Source organism: Alligator mississippiensis, chromosome 1 (genome assembly GCF_030867095.1).
Source record: "Alligator mississippiensis isolate rAllMis1 chromosome 1, rAllMis1, whole genome shotgun sequence".
Taxonomy (NCBI): domain Eukaryota; kingdom Metazoa; phylum Chordata; order Crocodylia; family Alligatoridae; genus Alligator; species Alligator mississippiensis.
Window position 1 is genome coordinate 30,734,966 of NC_081824.1, and position 20,459 is coordinate 30,755,424.

Genomic DNA, 20,459 nt, shown 5'->3' on the forward strand with positions numbered 1-20,459 from the left:
TTCTTTTTTAGCTGAAATCCCAGGGAATATTATTGGACCATTATTCCATTTTACAGGAATACTCAACAGTTCTGTTTGAAGCAGGTGAGGACACACATGAAGGTCAAGATGACTTTACTATGGTGCAGGAGTTTTCAACTTTTTTGGATCAGTGCACCCCTGGTGGCCAGATGTGGAGTGGGGGAAGGCAGGGGAGGGTGGCACGTGGCCGAACGTGGAGTGGCAGTAGTTGCTGCATGTGAGCTTCCCCCGCTCCCCACATCCAGCTGGGTGGGTGGCGCCTGCGTGGCAGTGCAGGATGGTGTGCGGTGGTGCTCTGTCCCCAGCCACCTGCGTGTACCTCCTAGGGCCTTCTCAAGTACACCCTGCTATGGTGCAAGCACTGTGCTTCATCTTGTCTGGTCTAACTAGTGAAATTTGGCAGCTTGCTCAGCAACAGGCAGATATATGCACTAGGCCAGGTGTTGGCAATGTTTTTGGTTGGAGTGCTAAGAACACCACAACTCTGACCCATGCCTTGACTTCGAATGCCAGGGGCATACTATGGGGGAGCCACCAAAGCCCAATCCTTGCTGGTGGTGGTGGAAGCACGCATGCCTCTGGGTGGCTGGTGGAGGAGGGGGAGGGGCCAGGGTTGCACTGCCCCTGTGCCCTGAGGCATGCATGCAGTTGCTGCCACCATGGAGCTGGTGCTGGGGCTCCAGAGCCCAGTGTAGCTGTTCGAAGCCTGTCAACCACCTTCTGCAGCTGCCCAGAGCTCTGGAGCAAGGCACTGGCTGTGGTAGCAGCAGCTACAGGTGTGCCTCCAGGCAAACAGCAGGGTGGGGGCTGGGGTTGCATTGCCCCAGGCCCCTCCTGCCATTCACCGAGGCACGCATGCAGCTGCTGACACAGAGCCCAGTGTAACTGTTTGCAGCCTCCCAGATGCAGGTGGCCCAGACTCTGGGCAACTGCTTCCAACCACAGAGCTCAGGCTGCCTGCTAAGGAAAGCCTGGGCCAGCTGAAGCCAAAGAACATTTTGTTACCATGCAGATAGTCAACACCTTGCAAAAGAAAGGTGAGGAAAAAGCTGACCACCTGATGTACCAGGAAGAAGCAGGAGTTGTTCCAGGTATTAAAAAGGACAACACTGAAGAAACCAGGATGGCTGTAAACAGATAAGAATGCAAAATAATGATTCCAATAAGTGTCTCAAGCCAGCAAGGAGTGTGAAGGAGGGTAAGAAGAGAAGAAATAAAGAGACACCCAGAGAGTATTCCAAAGTTGCTACAAAAGATCAGACTTTGGAAGCACCAAGTTGGCTAAATGCCAGATCTCCCCAATACTACAATCTGGTAAGTAACCATTTGCCTATTGCATTCTTCAGCTATTTTTTTTTTCAAACAAAGAAAATAATATTTTCTCTCTCATAAGACATTAGGTAAAAAACTTTATTTTGAACTTCAAAGTCTTTGGTAAAAGGAATACTTCCCACAACCTATTTCCATAACTTGTAATTCATTCTCATGACATTTGGAAATAAACAGCTGGTTTTGGAGCTCCACCTCCAATTTCAAATTGTTCTTTATAATATAAACAAAGAGAAACCTTGGCCCCAATCAGGCAACCTGATCCCGACGCTCATGAATCATCATTCTCCATCTGACAGTAGCCCACATAGGCTCAAAGATGTGGGGGTTGTATTGTACAACTGAGGGCACTCTTCATTTAGCCTGTATTTCCAGGACCTTTAGGAATTTCCACTTTCTTGGGCTTGGATTTTTTTTTTGACTTATGAAGTCTTGCACTGAAAAGTTTGTGTTCTATCAAACACACCTCCTCGTGGATAAGAGAAACATCTACCCTTAGGAGGAAGGAGAAGAGGTTTAGGATGAACTGGTAGCTCTTCGAAAAGTCTCCTTCTTTATAGTGTGCCAGATGCCCACATATCCTAAATAACAAAAAGGAAAGAAAAAAAACAGTGTCATAAGTACATCTTAAATCACGGGCTTGTCTTGTTGGCAAATACATAATAGAAATCATTTAAAATAGAAATTAAAGCAAAACACCAACATTTCATTAGTGCCATCAAAAGTATTATGTTCTATGACTGCATCCCTGAGGCAGAATCTCACTGGAATAATCTTTCATAAGAAGGGGGCAGACCAAGACTAGGACAAGTTGCAGTCCTAGGTAGGGTGATGATTTGTATTACTATAGTGTCTTAGAATTACAAGACATGCAGCAGGAACCCACTAAAAAAAACTGAACAAAAAATGGTCCCTGTTTTTGAGAACTTGTGATTTGAAGTATAATACAACAAATGACAGATAGACCCAGAAACACCAGGAACCAATGAGATAATAATATCAGATAACGCGAAAAACAGCAGTTACAACACAGCAGCAACCTGCCTGTTAAGTTTTATGTAGAAATCACTGCAGGAGGAATATAAGAAGGATAATGATGGAGTTTTGTTGATATTGACTGATATCCCCCAAGCATGAGAGAAGACCGCATGGAAGAAAGCATGAAGGTACCTATTTGAAAATTTAAACTGTGTGTGATGGAGGCCAATGTCTTGGGCTGAGGGAAAGATGACTGAGTATGGAGAGAGTGTAGAGGGTCTCGTAAGTGAAGAATGGTAGCAGTGCGTACTCTACATGCCCCAAAGCAAGCACTCAGTGGTGTTAAGTAAGGTCAACCTTTTAGGGTCAACCATAAAAAAAAAAAAAAAAAAAAATTGTTTTGGATTGATCCAAAACCAACATCTTGAATTTTGTGAACTGGAAAAAAAATAAAGTTTGTAGGCCCTTTTTAATAAAGCAAAAGTTTAAATCCATGGTCCCCAGTCCCCAGTCTTTATCGGTTCAAGGGCAATAACACTGTGCAAGTAACATGCTGTGGTCAATATCATGCTTGCTCTCCTTGTCTGATTTCAATTTAAAAACTTTCTAGTTTCTTATAGAAGCCATATTGGAGGGTCTCAAGCAAAATACCAGTTGTTTGCTATGAGTTTGGAACCTATCCCATGAGTCACAAGAGAAGATAGGCACCGTTCACAAAATGAGGGAAGGAGTAGGAGATGGTGAATCCCATTATATTCTATAGCCTGGTGTCCAGGATGTTAACAATGAAGTCACTCCACTCCAACCAAATGAACAATGAAATATTTTATTAAAAAGTAGAACCGCTTGAAATAGAGAAACTGAAAGAGACCTAACTAAGCATACCTCACCTACAAGACCAGTGATTAGAACATTCCTCTGGGAGGCAAAATCTTTGCTCAGATCCCTACAATGAGTCATGCTGGAGAAGGAATCCGAATCTGTTCCCTAGCTCCAAGGGAAGATGCCTAACATATGGGTTCTGGGGTCCAAGAAGGACCATAAGACTACCACCTCGTCCTCACTGTTTTTTTAAAGGCGTTACCGCTTGTGAATCTACCAATTTTTTAAACTGTACATTTAAAAAATATCCAAAGCTTCGTTTTGACATTTCCATATATTTTTCTTTACTTTTTTGGCCAAAAAAGAGTATTCACTGACTATAACCTGAAAGTATGAAGAGTTTTAGTCAACCTGAAACTGATTTTCCTGACAATACACTTGTGGCTAAGAAAAGGTCTGCCCAGACTAGCACCTAACTAAACCTCATATTTTCCACGATTTTGCAGCTGCAGACTGACACACAATTTGGCTGTCAAATCTGATATTTCAATTCTAAAAAAACCTTTAATTTTTGCACTTAAGGGGGAAGAAAAAATTTAAAAGCTGAGTAGAATGGAGAAAATAGAAATATTTTTCATAATCTGCAGACAGCTCCAAAGGGGTGTGATCTGCAGTTATTCATCATGTCTGTTTTAATTCTGAGACTATCAGTGGCAACTACATGGCAACAGAGTTAATAATACATTGCCATATATATTTAGCAGAAACATTCAATTAATGCAATTCTTGTTAGTGGTGGATATATGGAGGTTAGTGGGAAGCCACATGTTGTTAGGGTAGGTGTTGCAGTTTCAAAAAAAGTTAAGTCCTCTCTACTCCACTGGCCTTAGGCTACTACTTTATACTATAAAGTAAATTTGAATAACATTTTCTTTGTAGAGTCAATTTTTCCAATAGCATGTTACAGTATAGATGACAAATCTGCATGTATTTAAGTACTAATACTTTAAAACAGGATTAGATAACATAGTGGTACACTATCTTTTATAACTCATAGTTCATAAATGAAAATATCTGTAAGAGATATGCAAAATATTAAGGGTTAGATAAGACAGCAGTGATAATTAAATTAAATATGTGCACAGGAAAACAGGAGGTTGCAACATTACATTTACACACATGAAAAGAGCCCAAAGGAAGAGACTTCAGGTACATTAAAAAAAAGCGGGGAAAAATGCGCTTTACCGGAAGAAGCAGTGCCTTAGTTTGACCTGGCTCTGCAGCATCTGTACAGATCAGGTTCTTCAGCGGAGTTTTTTGATGATTTTCTCTAACGCTGAGTCAATCAGCTATTAGATAAAAGTGCCAAAAAAGCCCCACTAAAGCACCTGATCTATACAGATGTTGGGCGAGCTGGGTCCAACTAATGTGATGCCTCTTCTGGGGATGTGCTGGGCTCAGCGTGGGAGCACAAGAAGTTTAAAGTGACATTTTTGTGGGTTTTTTGACATCTGTAAGCATCTCTTGCAAGCACAATCCAGTCCTTTTGAAGAGTCCTATTCTCAAAATGTGCTGGGAAAAAATCAAAATACAGTATTTTACTGTAATTTAGTTTCAGACTGAAACAAAGTTGAATTGAAGCTACAAAAGCACTTATTTAATATGAACTGGAGATAGAGCTTTCATAAAGATGTAAAAAAGTGTGCTTAATGGCTATGTGAGTCGCTTATTTTCACATAGGTTAGTGTGAAAAACCTCTCCATTTAAAGTTTATATTTAGGCATATACTTTCATATGCAGCAAGCTAGTCTAATGTAAACTACAATCACCTAATGTGTATAAGATGTATTCACATTAGAATGAACTGGATTCTCCTCTTTGTACGAATCCAGTCATACAAAGGAAAGTACTTATACACAATAAAACCTCTTGTAATATAATACTATGTTTACATTATTCCAACCTATTCCAGTGACAGAGAATTTGCAAAAATGCAGCATGAAAAGATATACAAATATGCAAGACAGCAAAGTCTGTACACACTTTAGACAGCGTAATTTTCAGATAGAATACTAAATTCAATTGATTTTACAAAACAAAGGATGATTAGTGTAAGGCTATTAATACTAGATTAATAGTAATCATACTATTAGTGTGATAGCATTAAAAGAAATAAAAGTTTACTTCAGTATAAAGGTATATAGGCATGAAGCAGAAGTCAGTTTAATTCAGCTATATCTCAACTTTACTTCCAACTAATAAAACAGCAGAAGTCCAGAACTGTGATTTCAAACTGGTCTTTAATGTCTGTTTCCCTTCTCTACTGCCACCCAAATTCACTGGCCAAATACAAATGTGGCTGGCTTTTCACAGTATATAACTCAGGGATAGCACAGTAAGCTGACTTACATCCACCAAGTCACTCACCCAGTTTACAGAATGAAGAGTTTCACAGTAAGAGAGAAACATGACTTCAGATGTAAGTTCCAGTTCCTATCCCAAGGTGCAAATACTACTGAATTCATATATTCTGTTCTTAGGTCTTCTGTACTTTGAGAAATGTAGCCTATCCAGCATTCAAATATATTGGCAGTGATAGAGTCCTACACCTATACAGAGTCCCAACTAGCTTCGGTAAGATGTATAAGCGATCTCTAAGCAAGAGTGAAACTACTCGTACAGTCAAAGAACTATGATGTGATTAGAATGACAGAGACTTGGTGGGATCTCGCATGACTGGAGCACTGTCATAGATGGGTACAAACTGTTCAGGAAGGACAGGCAGGGAAGAAGAGGAGGAGGAGTTGCGCTGTATGTAAAAGAGCTGTATGATTGCTTAGAGCTTGAGTATGAAACTGGAGATAGGACTGTTGAAAGTCTCTGGGTTAAGGCTAGAGGGGAGAGCAACAATGGGGATGTCATGGTTGGTGTCTGCTACAGACCACCCAACCAGGAGATTGAGGTAGATGAGGCTTTCTTTAGACAACTAGCAGAAGTTTCCTGACCACAGGCCCTGGTTCTCATAGGGGACTTCAATCACCCTAACATCTGCTGGGATGGCAGCTTGGGCAACAGTGACCACAAAATGATCAAGTTCAGGATCCTGACAAAAGGAAGAAAGGAGAGCAGCAGAGTATTGACCCTGGACTTCAGAAAAGCAAACTTTGACTCACTCAGGAAACTGATGGGCAGGATCCCCTGGAAGGCCAGTCTGACGGAGAAAGGAGTCCAGGAAAACTGGTTGTACTTTAAAGAAACTTTACTAAGGGCACAGGAACAAACCTTCCTGCACTTAGGACAGAACAATCCCATGCACCAGTACAGGCTTGGAACCAACTGGTTAAGCAGCAGCTCTGCAGAAAAGGATCTGGGGTTACAATGTACGATAAGCTGGATATGAGTCAACAGTGTGCCCTTGATCCCAAGAAAACTAACAGCATACTGGGCTGCATTGGTAGGTGCACTGCCAGCAGATCAAGGGAAGTGATTATTCTGCTCTTTTCATCAATGGTGAGGCCACATCTGGAGTACTGTGTCCAGTTTTGGTCCCCCCACTACAGAAAGGATGTGGACAAGTTAGAGAGAATCCATCAGAGGGCAACGAAAATGGTTAGGGGGTGGGGGGACATGACTTCTGAGGAGAGGCAGAGAAAACTGGGCTTATTTAGTCAGCAGAAGAGAAGAGTGAGGGGGAATTTAATAGCAGCCTTCAACTGTCTGAAGGGTGGTTCCAAAGAAGAAGGAGTTAGACCGTTCTCAGTGGTGACAAATGACAGAACAAGAAGCAATGGTCTCAAGTTGCAGAAAGGGAAGTTTAGGGTGGATACTAGGAAGAACTTTCTCACTAGGAAGGTGGTGAAGCACTAGAACAGGTTACCTACAGAAGTGGTGGAATCTCCATCCTTGGAGGTTTTTAGGCCTGGCTGGACAAAGATTTGGTTGGGATGATACAGTTGGGGGTGGTCCTGCTTTGAGCAGGGGGTTGGACTAGATGACCTTCTGAAGGTATTTAAAGTACTTCATTCTTGAAAGAAATAATTATCTCAACAAGTTGTGTGGCTGTTTTGGATTATATTCCAATGGAAAGTAAGATGTCAAATTCAATTTCACTTGTGACCAAAATCAGGATTTGGGAAAATATGCTTTAGATAAAATGGCCATTTTTATTTGTTAAATCAATCTCTCCCCCAGTCCACACAGTTTTTTTCTGAAATACCTGTAGGAAATATTCATTGCTTATAAAGCTGAATGCAAGTTCCTAAAATCGACATGATTGTTTGATTAAGGTCAGGACAACTGAAACTCACAGCATTAGGGATACAGTTTGTTCTAAATTAAACATTTTTCCAAACATTTTGGTAACTCCTTCTATTCTCTTGGGAATGACTGTATGATGGCTTAATCTGTGACATTAAGGAAAAGAGGGCGTATTTCTTCTTAACCTCTTATTTTACCATGCAGTTCAGGATGATGATTTAGTTCCATCAGCTTTTTTAACCTTTTGGGAAACTCAATCACTTTGTATCCTATAATAGATCTCTTCAAACCCCTAGACCAATCTTCACACACACAAGCACAGAGATCATAACACATAATTATATCACTGGCTAATGCACAGCTGTGTACCTATCTTATGCCTTACATATTTCATTTTATAGAAATAAAATACCATATATATGGGCTTAGTCTGTCTGTCAGTCTGTAATGCTCTCGGAGCACTCTGACTGGCTGTCTCAGCAGCCAGTCACAATGCTTACTGAAACAATCAGAGTGCTCCACACAGACAGATGATTGGATGTGGAAAGGGGAGGGGTGGTGGAGTGTGGCTGGATGCACAGCGCTGGGATGGGGGCGGTGGGGACGGGATGCAGGGGGGCATGGCATGCAGCTGGATGCGGAGCAGCAGCAACACAAGCTGGTGGCGGCTGCAACCACATGCAAGCCCCCCCGGGAGGCGGCAGCAGCGCAGGGTGGTGGAGTGTGACGCTCCGTTCTCGCCTGCTCCGTCATTCTTGATGGGCAATTCACGTGGGGGGGGTACACCCCCCCATATCATATAAACATATAAGGTATAATATTAAAATAAGGTATTTTATTTTGAAATAAACACCTAAAATAATAGGTATTTATACACGCACACACACACACACATATACATATTATATACACACATATATGTATAATGTGAGAGAGAAATATAGACATATATAGTAGGAGAGCATTTTTCATAAACATTTAACTGTTTTGCGTAACAATATAATAGTTCACAACAAAAGCCAAATACCTACTTTTTGTTACATAGTTTGACTGTACAAAGCCAATATTCAGGGTTCATGGGTCTGTGCAAATTGCATTTTTCTTGCAAAAATCCCTCCAGGCTATGTCCATGAAAACAACTTCCATCTGGGTTTTCTTCATCCCAGCTTAACTGGAAACTCGAAGGGCTTTGCTTTTCAGTAACTTGAGGTGAATCTGTCAGTGCGTCAAACTGTCTTTGTAAGCTCTGTATCATTTCTGTACAAATAGAAACAAAAGCCTAAGCCACAAGAAAGCTTCATAGTTTCATAGTTGGTAGGGTTGGAAGGGACCTGAGCAGATCAACAAGTCCGACCCCCTGCCACGGACAGGAAAGAATGCTGGGGTCAAATGACCCCGGCAAGGTGATTATCTAACCTCCTTTCGAAGACCCCCAAGGTAGGAGCGAGTACCACTTCCCTTGAAGTTGGTTCCAGATCCTAGCCACCCTGAATGAAGTAGTGCTCCCTGATGTCTAGCCTGAACCTACTTTCAATCAACTTGTGGCCGTTATTCCTAGTTACTCTGGGTAGTGCTCGAGGGAACAGGGCCTCTTCCGTTCCCCACTGGTCTCCCTTGGTAGGTTCACCTTTCCCCAGATACGCAACTTATCTTTTCAACATAACACAATAAAATTATATTTGGAGCTGATTTACAAAGGAATAGAATTTATACTTTTATCTCTGTATGATAGAGACAGACACTAAAAGGTTTATTTACTCTCTTCTTTACCTTCTTCCTTCTCCTCTATCCTTTCTAACTGAAGAGCTCCCATCATATAGAAACAAATAATTGCTAAGTGTGATAAGTGTGTTACCTTGTACTTCATATTGTTAAATTTCATATTATTTCCAGTCCCTCTGGATCATCCCAATCTTCCTATTTGATATCCTTATTCTCCTATGCACTGACAATGTTTCTTAACTTTGTACTGCCTGCAAATGTCATTAGCATCCACCTAACATGTTGTGCCAACATCATTAATGAAAATATTACATAAGGTCAGTCCCAGGACTGTTTTTTGTGAAACTCTACTAGCAACCTTCATCCAGCCTTGTACTTTCCTTTTTGACACAATCCATTGTCGTCTCCCTTTGAGCCAGGCCCTTACTCATCTTGCAGTTCTTGTACTAAACTCCATCTTCCCTAGCTTAATTAATAATTTTCCATGTGGATTGTGGCACCATATCGATTACATTCCCTTTGCCTAGAAACCAGTCCTGTAATATTATGCCATGCCAGGCTGGTATAATTCAAACTAAAATCTCTGCTTGTCTCTGACTTTCTTGTAAATGTTGATCTTGAGCTGGCAGCCAGTATGTATAAAACAAAGCTCTTACTCAGCTATCTTGTACACTTTCCCAGCTACCACCTTCCTTTATCACTGGGAGCAAGACTCTTGTCCTGCCTGTCACTCATAACCTCAGCATCATCTTCAGCTCTGTCTAGGTTGACTGAATTAAACACAGATTAAAATTTAAAAACAGCAAACAGGAAATCTTGCTTTTAAATTACTGGGTTTAATCTTGATTTGCATGTGCATTTTACTTTCTTAAAGAAAGGGTGATTCTCGTTGCTTGGCAGCCAGTAAAACATGACTGCCTCTAATAGTAAGGGATTGACTCAAAGACTCAGGAAGTTCCTTCCAGTCCTACATTCCTAAGAGAAGAGGATACCCACAACAGAAAGAAGATGGGAAAACAAATTCACTAACATTGAGAGAAGCATTAGTGAGATGAAAGGAGATCTAAGAGGGAATGGAGATGTAGAAGGCAAGTGAGGATAAGATTTTAAGAAAAGAGCATGGTTTGACTGGCAGAGCAGTAGGTCAAGGAGGGTGATATTGGAGCACAGGTTCCGAGTCCTGGTTAAAGGAAGTTCTTTAGAGACTTTGGAAAAAGTAGTTTTAGTTGTCTGCCAGATTGGAGGGGAACTCCAGACACTAACTGAACATAGTGCAATCAATGAGCTCAGAGATGAAAGGAAGAAGGGACAGTAGTAGGAGAGGCAAGTAGAGTCAAGACTGGTTTACTGTTCTGGTGATATCTTCCCCCAGGGACACGGAAAATTAAAGCATGTTCTTATTGTAAGGGAAAGAGCCAAGGTTCACTCACGTCTTCTCTTTAAAGCAACAGCTTTTTGCTTGGCTGAATAGAATAGTGGCTTTTCACATTTCCACAGACACCTACAAGTAAAAGAAATATACACAGTGAAAAGGTTAGCACAATTGTATCTAAACAATTTAAAGGGGCAGAAATTTCTTAAGAATCCTGCTAGAGGTATAAAGATATTTTTAGAAAACCTAAAATAAAATATTTTAATTTTATTTTCAAATAACAATTTCATTTAAATTTAAAAAAATATTTTGTCCTGATTTGTGTGTGTTTGCATTGTGTATATAGAGGTGATTGCATAATAGCTCAAAATGAAGTCTTACTCTTGTATATTTAAGGGGAGAGGGTGAGGGGGTGTCTGGGGTATGAGTGGATTTGGGTGGGTATGGGGCTTGTGAGGGGTTGTAGGTGTGTATGGATGTGGGTGGCAGCATATGGGGGTTTGTGAGGAAGAGTGGGTGTGTGTGGGTATGGGGTTTGTGGGAGGTTGGGGGTGTGTGCAGGTATGTGCACATAGCAGTGAGCAGGGCTCCCCTCAGAGACGTGTAGGGGGTATGGAGTTTATGGAGGTGTGTAGGGGACAGTGTGTGTGGGTGCAGTACTTGTGAGGTATGTGATTGTGTGTGGGGGAGGGTGTGGTAGTGGGGTTTGTGGGTATGGTGGGGTGGGCATGGGAGCCTCCCAAACCTGGTCAGCATTTGCCCCCATTCCACAATAACCCGGAGCCCGCACACCCTGTGGCATCTCCCCGCCGCCACCAACAGTGTGCAGCCCCAGCCCTCCCCAGCCTGCTCTGTACCACCAGGCCATGGCATGTCCTACCACCCCTGAGCAAACAGGGGGCGATGAGGTGGTCCCACAGCTGGATTGCCTTTCTAAGCAGCCCAGGTGGCAGTGGCTCCTTCTAGCAAAGTATGGCCCACAGGCCAAATCCGGGCCATGGAGGGGCTTTGTCCAGCCCATAGCGGGTCTCTTGGTCTTGTCTGGCCCAGGCGCTGCTCAGCTGTGGCACCTCTTGCCACCCCTGGGCACACAGTAGGGCTGGGGCGGCTCCATGGCCGGACTGCCTTTCTAGGCAGCCCAGGCAACGGCAGCTCTTTCTGGCTGCTGCTGTTGCTAGCCCCAGCCCTGCAGTTGCCAGCAGGGACTCGTGCGCGCAGCCCCATCCCAGCACACCCCATGTCTCCTCTAGACTAGCCCATCCACACCGAGTGGCAGTGGCAGCTGCTGAGCAGAAACTTACTCGGTGCAGGGGAAAGGCAGCCCCTCGTTCTCACTGTTGCCAGGCGTATCTTGCTGCAGCCACCTGGAGCCTGCACTGTGCCAGGCTGCCCTGCATCTCTGCGACCATCACCGCTGCTCAGGCTGCCTGTCACTGTCGCCCCACTGAGCAGCCCAGAGTGCAGCGGTGATGGTGGTGGAGATGCAGGGCAGGTCGGCGTAGTGCAGGCTCTGGGTGGCTGCAGCAAGAACTGCCTGGCACCAGTGAAGGGGAGGAGTTGCTTTTCCCCAGTGCCAAGCAACAGTTTCAGCCTGGCAGCTACCACTGTTGCTTAGCCTGGATGGGAGACTCCAGAGGAGGCACGGAGCATGCCAGTTTGGGGTTGCGTGAGCAGGTCCCCACCAATACCACAGGTCTGGGGCCAGCAGTGGCAGCAGCCAGGACCCGCCTCCACCTGGGCTGCCTAGAAAGGCAGTCCAGCCGTGGATCTGCCTCAGCCCTGCTGCATGCCCAGGGGCAGTAGGACATGCCAAGGCCAGTTGGTGCCTGGGCCAGGTGGGACCAGGGGACCCGCTGTGGGGCAGAGAAAGCCCCTACACAGGCCAGATTCAGCCCGCAGGCCATATTTTGCCCACCCCAGCCTAAGATCAACGGGAAATGGGAGGCACTGAGGAGTAACATACCTGGCACGCTCTTCATCCAATTTCTTTTGCTCTATATCCACAGATTTCTTTACTACCTTGTACCACTTTCTGAAATCAAACCATAGGCGGCCTACAGAAACATCCCAAAATTTAGTTTATGAACAAATGATTACAACACAAAAAAGGGTAATGCAAAGAACATTTTACAAAAGGCCTCAGAAAATTTATCTTAATTTTCTTTTTTCCAATAGAAACATTTAAAATGTATACACAGCTCACTATTATATATGAGTTTAAAATGAATTTATTTAGCCCAGACTCTTAAAACTTAGAATTGACTAAAATTATTTTCACTATGCTAAAAAGACAGCCAGATTGCCAGATCTGGTTTTAATGGTCTTTGTGCTAATCAGTATGGCAGTAGAAAACCTCACAGAAGTCCCTAGGCACAATCATCTCCTTTCCTTTGTTCATGTAAAAGGTTAGAACAGAGACAGAACAATGTAGATATCCTTTGTAGTGTTTGGAATGAAGGGACATTTGGAATAAGATCTACAATAAGTACTAAAAGAATGAACCAGCAACTTCTAAAGGCAGTGCAACCTGTTAATAGTCGAGCAACAACATTGTGACATACATGCTAGCAAGCAGTGGTGCTGTTTCCATTCTTGGAATAACATGCATTTCAACCTTTCAAGAGAAATGTGAAACAAATATGGTAATTACTATCCAAGCACTGCAGAGACATTTGTGTACTGCTGGCAATAAAATACAGTGTTAATTTTAAGTGAACAATGTAAAAGTCTTCCAAATACTGTCAAAACTCTGTCCACATGCTTCAGACATTATGCTCACAAACTGACACAATCTCTCTTTTTGCTTTTTCGTTCATTAGGCCCTTGTGTGCTTATCTAGAATGTAAAAAAATTAAAATAAAAAAATCACTCTGCCATGCTAATCCTCCTTAGCAAGATGTGGGTATGACCTTTGCAAGCCTTCCTGAACACTTTTCTAACCTGATTTCTTACCTTTGACTGTACAGTGGCAAACTTTTTCTCCTATTTCAGTTACATTTATATTCTCTCCGACTTTCACATGCTTTTATCTAGACTAAGAAAATGGGTTGTGTTTGAAGTCATGTTACTCACTAACACATTTTAACTAAAATTACTTCAAACAGCTTATATTTGGCATACACAAGATGCTTAAAAAGTAATAACTGGCTGTAGTCTATGCTAGGGTACCCCTTTACTCGGCAGCCCCAGAAAATAAAATGGATCTTTAATGCACATAAAGGGTCACATTACAAAGAAAAAGGCATATCAACCTGAGCAAAAATAATGAGTACAGAAAAAATGAAAGGCAATTAGCAAAAACACCACATTTGTACACACAATTAACTAAACATATCCAAGAATGGCAATTACATAATCAAATACAGCAACAACTGTATGAAAACAAAACTCTAGTTATAGTTATATTTTCCCAAAAGGAGTAATTGGCACATCGCAAATGAGTAATGAATGCCAAAGAACACAGTTTGAGAGTCAGTAATGCCAAAATTCTACATAGCTGAATTACAAAGTTATTTCATTTACAAAATTATATTAGACTGCTTCCACTGAAATATTTATGTACCTTCTTTATTCTTTTTGTTTCTTTCTTCAGCAAAGTTTGAAAGTACCCTGAAAAGATATACTTTTATCAGATGGACTTTTTCTGGACCCATGCATTCTATTTTTGAAACATTAAATATATATTTCAAATAAAACTATAGCCATCAAGAATTATACTTTAATTTAGAATTTGTAATTAGGTTTACGCTCAGTAGTCAATTTAGAGCCATTTTTCATATGTAAACTATTTCTTACAGTTCAAGAATTCATGATTAATTAACTAAAGTAATAGTGTCATACTATATAGATTGTTTCATAGATGAGTTATGTCAAAAATATAATTTCATAGATTGAATAGATTTCATAGATTTTTAGGGTCAGAAAGGACCTCAGTAGATCATTAAGTCTGACCCCCTGCCCTGGGAAGGAAAGAGTGCTGGGGTCAGATGACCCCAGCTAGGTGTTTGTCCATTTCTCATTATTTAAATTGGCTTACATTATTTGAGTCTTCACTCACTATAAAAATGGTTTTTAATAGCTCTGGACTGCAACATTAGAAAATCTGATCTCCTATGACAAACTGTCAATAGTCTATAAGACTTACCATTCATATTGATCATTTAGTAAAAGCAGTAACTTGAGCACCACTATGATGATGGCTACAGAGATAACATCATAATTTACTTTCCTTGCTGATTTATTCTCTGCATCAAGAGTCAGAAAGTCTGCTTCTCCAACACCAGTCTTTTTTACCACTCTGCAAGTCCAACTGTGCAATTCATCTGATTAAGAAATGTAAAACATTATGAACGAAGATATCCAGACAAATTAATAATAAACAGCTTCCAAAGTAAGATGTGTATATATAGACAGCACTTTGGGAAAATAATCTGTTAGGTCAACAAAAAGCTACATTTGTTTTAGGCTAATAAGCCAGTTTACAAATATTTTTTAGACATTTAAAAAAATATTTTTTATAAATTTTAACTAATTAACACAGAAAGCCTTTATGAGGAAAACAGGTATGGTTTTTGGTATATACTGTGATAGTTGGGAAACATTACACTTTTAATAACATGTTCATCAGGTCTGTTGGATGTAATCTTGACAATGTCATTGGGCCACTCTAGCCTTGTCCTGAGAATGGCAAACAAACCTTAAACCCATGTTGTTCAAGCTTGAACAACTCTACATATGAGCTGATCTTTACTGTTACAAATAGTGGCACTGATTTCAGGGGAACCCCTTACAGTAGTAAAATTAAACATGTAAATATTTGCTGGAAGAGGCCTTAGGGGATGTCTATACTGCAAACTGTGTGGCAAACTAGAGATATCTGTGCAAGCTTTAAACTAGTTAGCTCAGGTACCAGCTGAAGGCTAGCCATGGCAGTACACGGTTCAGCACAGGCTACTCTATTTTGCCAAACAGCAGTCTGCTGCCTAGACAGATTAAGACTGGCATTACAATTTCTGAATGTCTTTGCTTCTGTGGTTTATTCCAACACCAGCTGTACTGCATCTGTACAGTCTTATATTGTTATGCTTATTTTCACAGGTACGAAACCCCCAAATGTCTCACCTTTCCAGTTTAGCCAGAAATTCAGGAACTGATTACACCATAAGCAGATTCCAGAAAGGTTAGTTGTGTCTTCGTACAGTCTGACTAAGCATAGCATTAAACTACCTTTATCTTCTATTCCCCATGTAGTTGTTGCTTACAAGGACTTAAATTAGACCTCCATGGTGATGGGTTCTTAACTTTCCAATCGTCTCCTTCATACACAACACTCGCAACCACAATAGATCCTATTACAATAGAAGTGTTATCAAACTAGTCGCTTCCAAAAGATAATTTTAGTGATATTTTCTTTTTATTATTCCCTATTTCAACATGACTCCTTATAATGTAAAAACAGCTCAAGAGGTACAATTAATTCACTGTTTTACTTTATTGTTTTGGTCACACAATATATTATTTTTCAAAAAGCCGCTAATATTTTCACATGTTATCAGGCCATTTTATTTTGTACTCCAAACATTTTTTCTTTGTAACTATTATTCTTTTGTACTAATTTAAAAGGGTTTGATTTAACTTTGAATTTCCTTGGAATAAGTCTGAAAAGTCCAGACCTACATGCACTGCTTAACTTGCTTAGCTGGCGAAGTTAGGTCTTGATTACACAGAGAGTATTGCAAAATAGTTGCCCAGTAATTTAAAATGGAAGCTCCAACCTGGAATTTTAGTCTTGATGAGTATTTGTTTAGTCCTGATGAAATCTGATGAATATTTGTTTTTTTAACTCGGTTTGGTTTTGTGGGGTTTTTGGCACATTCAAATAGCGCCATAAATAAGAGCTGTACCATGTTATTCAGTATAACAGGTCTACACAATGAAAATAACTGCCCATACAAACTACCTAACACGTTTGCAAAATAATTAACGTGATCACTTCTGAAGGACCTGAGGATTACATGAACCATAAGCTTGAATATGAGCCAACAGCACAGTGTGCTCTTTGGTCTTGTTGCAAAAAAAGGCAACAGCATACTGGGTTGTATTAACAACAGTGTCACTTGCGAATCAAAGGAAGTGATTCTTCTGCTCTATTTGGCACTGGTGAGGTCTCAACTGAAGTACGGTGTGCAGTACTCGAAGTGAGGACCCACACTTCAAGAAATAAGTGGACAGTCTGGAAAAAGTCCAGTACAGACCAACTAAAATGACTGGAGGCAAGACTTAGGAGGACTAAGAGAACAAAGGTTATTTTGTCTGGAGAAGAGAAGACTAAGGGGGGATTTGATATCTAAAGGGCAATCAGAGAGAGGACACAGATGGGCTCTTCTATGGGCATTTGTACACATGCTTGCACTGCAGCACTGGATGCTTTTAAAAGTGCCTGGTGCTGTGGCACAAAAATTTGTATAAACAGTGAAATGCACGTCAGCACTGAGAAAATGGTGGTGGCACACTTTTGAGCTAAAACACATTGAAGGTGTTTTAGTTCAAAAGCGCACCACTGCCATTTTCTCAGTGCTGACGTGCATTTCAGCATTGATACAAATGTATGGGATGCAGTGCTGAAAGCGTCAGCTTGCATGTGGAGCAGACTCGATTAATTGAGTGTGCTCCGACGTGCCGGACTTCTGGCATGTTGGAGCAGACAACTGTATGTGTATAAATGCCCTCTGTGACCACAGGAAACAGGAGTAGGAATAATGGCCTCTAGCTGCAGCAGGGGAAATTCAGATTGAAGGAACTTTCTGAATATGAGGGGAGCCAAGCGCTGGAACAGGCTACCTAGAGAAATTGTGGAATCTCCATCCTGGGTAGTTTTCCAGAGCAGGTTAGACAGATGCTTTGCTGGGATACTTTGGTCAGTGATGATCCTGCTTTTAAGCAAAGGGCTGGACTAGAAGATCTTGTAAGGTCCCTTTCAGTCCTACTTTCCTATGATCCTATGTTCCTTATTAAAAGGGATATTTGAGATCCTACGGCAGGAAATCTAATAAAATAGGCTTGGGTAATTTTTTTTGTACGTATTTGTTGACTATCAAAAGACAATGGTGAATCCTCAAATATAATAACATTTTATGTTGATAAAGTAAAGCAATAATACTGATGATAAATCAGACCAAGCAAGGCACCATCATTTAGAGTTTGACAGCATCACTCCATAGTGCTAAGATCAAAATTTATGATTCATTTCAATTTGTACATTGAGAAATCCCATGCTGGTTACAGAAAAACGGAATATTTTATTTTAATTTCATTATTAGACTATATAAAATCCAGTCACAAAGTCAACTCACTGAAATTCATTAGGGAAAATAAGGGATTGCAAATTAGTTACGTTTACAATTCATATTAGATATTAAATAGATGTCTAAACATATTTACATTGAAAGATAAAGCAAAAGAAACAGTATGAGGCCCAATACTACAGTATAAAGTAGAAATCAGGAGAAATTCCCAAACAGCAACAGCACACAAGAACACCACGTAAGAAAAAGCCCACACCCCTCTTTGAGACCATACACAGGACACAATCCGGTGGAGTGCAGTAGTTCCAACTGAACAAAGCATTTATGCCTAAAATTAAACAAGTGGTTGTGAGGAGTCCCCTTCATTATGTGGGATATTCACATGCTTAAAAACACGCTTGTGTGCTTTGTTAGGCTGGGAACACAGTACTCCCAACTTTGCTGAATTGAGCCTTAAAGCCCTTAATAGTAACTTTAAACATCCGACCAAGACATCAAATTGTTAATGTAGTAATTATCTTCCAGGCATATCTCTAAATACACAGGATCTTAGGGTTTCCCTGCAGTGCTATAGTCAACTTTAACAACACCCTCAAGCCCCAACTCAACTCATCACCTGCACTGAAACCCCTACGTTCACATCCTTCCCCTGCCCCTTCTGGCAGTCCAGCCTGATCCTAGAAGCTCTTCTAAACTTTAAGGCCCTAGTTTTTGCCTGCCTTCTAGTCTGGCCCTCCCTGCAACCTATTCAGAGCTTACCTGGGCACCACAAGTTACAAGCACAGGAAGACAATCTGTTCCTGATTTCCAGCCGTTCTACACCCTTGTCTCCTGTCTATAATTAGAGCCGGGCACAGGAGGAGGGAACAGTACACTTCAGATGGATTTCTAAGAGGCATTTAGGAAAAAGAAGAAGGCCACAGGGTAAGGTAGAACTAGGAAGGAATATCCTTTGTGACTTACATGAGTTGCAAAAGACCACAAGAGTCAACCCCAAATATGACTGTAAACTTACTCTTAGAAGGTGAAGGGGAAAAACTGTAACATCAGGATATATAATTTATTGGGTGGAGACTGAGAAGAGTTTAGAGTGTACCAAACAAAATTCTTTTCCAGTATGTATTTACCAGGTAAGTTGGCTTCCATCAAATACTTTATGCACAACATGTCTGGATGAAGAAAGCAGCTGTCGGTTATAGCTGGAAAGCGAGGCAAGTCTAGAAACGTTGCAAGTTCAAGCATCTTGTTATGTACATCTTCATACTTTGGCCAAGACTGAAAGACAACAGAAGTTAAATGTTTTTTTTGTTTGTTTGTTTGGGGGGGAGGGGTGTTACGTGTGTTTGCTTGATTTTAGACTGACATCTTTAGATATCAATTTTTAATTCAAATTCCACTTTTATTGTTATATCAAAATGTATATTCCCTTCCTTTAGTGACTACATGAAGCGCTGGTATTAGGTAGGATGCTCTTAAGATTTGGAACCCTGCCACTCCTTATATTTGTGAGGCGCTTCAAATGTCTCTACAGTGCCATTGTTACTGCGTCATCATTTAGTACTTCCTTTAGTACTAAAGTGGCTGTGCACAGTTATTTTTAGCTGCTACATCACTGTAGCGATGTGCTACAGCAAGGTGTCATGGTTTGTGCCCACCGATGCTATGTCACCGTAGCACTTCACTACAGCGACAGAGACTTGTATAGATGTGCCCTGCTTCATGTAAAATATCTTTCCTCACTTCACTGCTAACACTTGGAAATGAACTTCTCTCTCTCTCTTTTCAAAATGATTAACCACATGAAAAAAAGATTTGCAAACCTCTACTGTTACATTAATTCTGCATAAGAACTGCATTTAGGACCAGATTGTGTCCTGTTTATTTGGAATGAATGAAAAAGGACAACCTGAGGAATTAAAACACATAAATAAGGATCAGATAAACTGACTCATATTTTAATGTATTAATTCATATGGTCATCTCTATTATTTTGTATTTTTATTTGAAATTTACTTATGCGTAAGGTAATTTTTGGCTGATCAAATTCCAAGTTACATTACAGATTTGAAGTTAAAATGGAGTAGCAATATTTTTTCTGCTACTTACTCTTTCTGGGCACTTAAGCCTATTCGTGTTTAGCAAGTTAAGTATCGTATTTACTTGAATCTAAGACCATGAGTTTAAGACAACTCCCAGTAATTAGATTATATATATGGAAATTTTTTTTGTTATAATCTTCCAGGTACATAAGCTAATTATAGGAGGTTTCTCTTGAATTTGTCCCCTCCCAGTGCTACGGTAGGAAAAACAGTGGCTGGTGGGGTCAGGTGGCCCCCTTGCCCTTTGCCCCACCCCCAGTTTTTCCCCCTGGGGTCTCTCCCTCCACCTTTACTGTCAGACACTGCTCAGGCTCTGTTCCCTCCCCAGGCATGTGCTTGATACACGTGACTGTAAGGGGACCAGAGAGGGGAGGTCTGAAATGCAAGGAACCAAAACCCACAGATTTTTAAATAAACATACCCTTAGTAACTTGCACGTATGCAGATTACTACGGGTACCTACAGACTTAGTTCATCCAGAATTGATGCATTTTACCTTGTTTTGCAAAGTGCTGCAAGTTTAAGCACAGGTTCTCCATAAACATACTTCTGAGC

The 20,459-nt window shown here is 41.0% G+C and overlaps 1 protein-coding gene across 1 annotated transcript in view; it reads right to left on the bottom strand.

Annotated features, from left to right (window-relative positions):
* Window positions 1-1,417: 1,417 nt before the first annotated feature.
* The window catches only part of TAF1B (TATA-box binding protein associated factor, RNA polymerase I subunit B), a 55,325-nt gene continuing 36,283 nt past the window's right edge, over window positions 1,418-20,459 (bottom strand). Inside the window, exons 9-15 of the mRNA XM_006266288.4 lie at window positions 18,933-19,080; window positions 14,646-14,823; window positions 14,064-14,110; window positions 12,465-12,555; window positions 10,560-10,630; window positions 8,439-8,664; window positions 1,418-1,931 (exon numbers count right to left, since the gene is read on the bottom strand). Of these exons, the coding sequence (XP_006266350.2) occupies window positions 1,709-1,931; window positions 8,439-8,664; window positions 10,560-10,630; window positions 12,465-12,555; window positions 14,064-14,110; window positions 14,646-14,823; window positions 18,933-19,080 (984 nt within the window). The 3' untranslated portion in view covers window positions 1,418-1,708. The remainder of the gene's footprint in view (window positions 1,932-8,438; window positions 8,665-10,559; window positions 10,631-12,464; window positions 12,556-14,063; window positions 14,111-14,645; window positions 14,824-18,932; window positions 19,081-20,459) is intronic.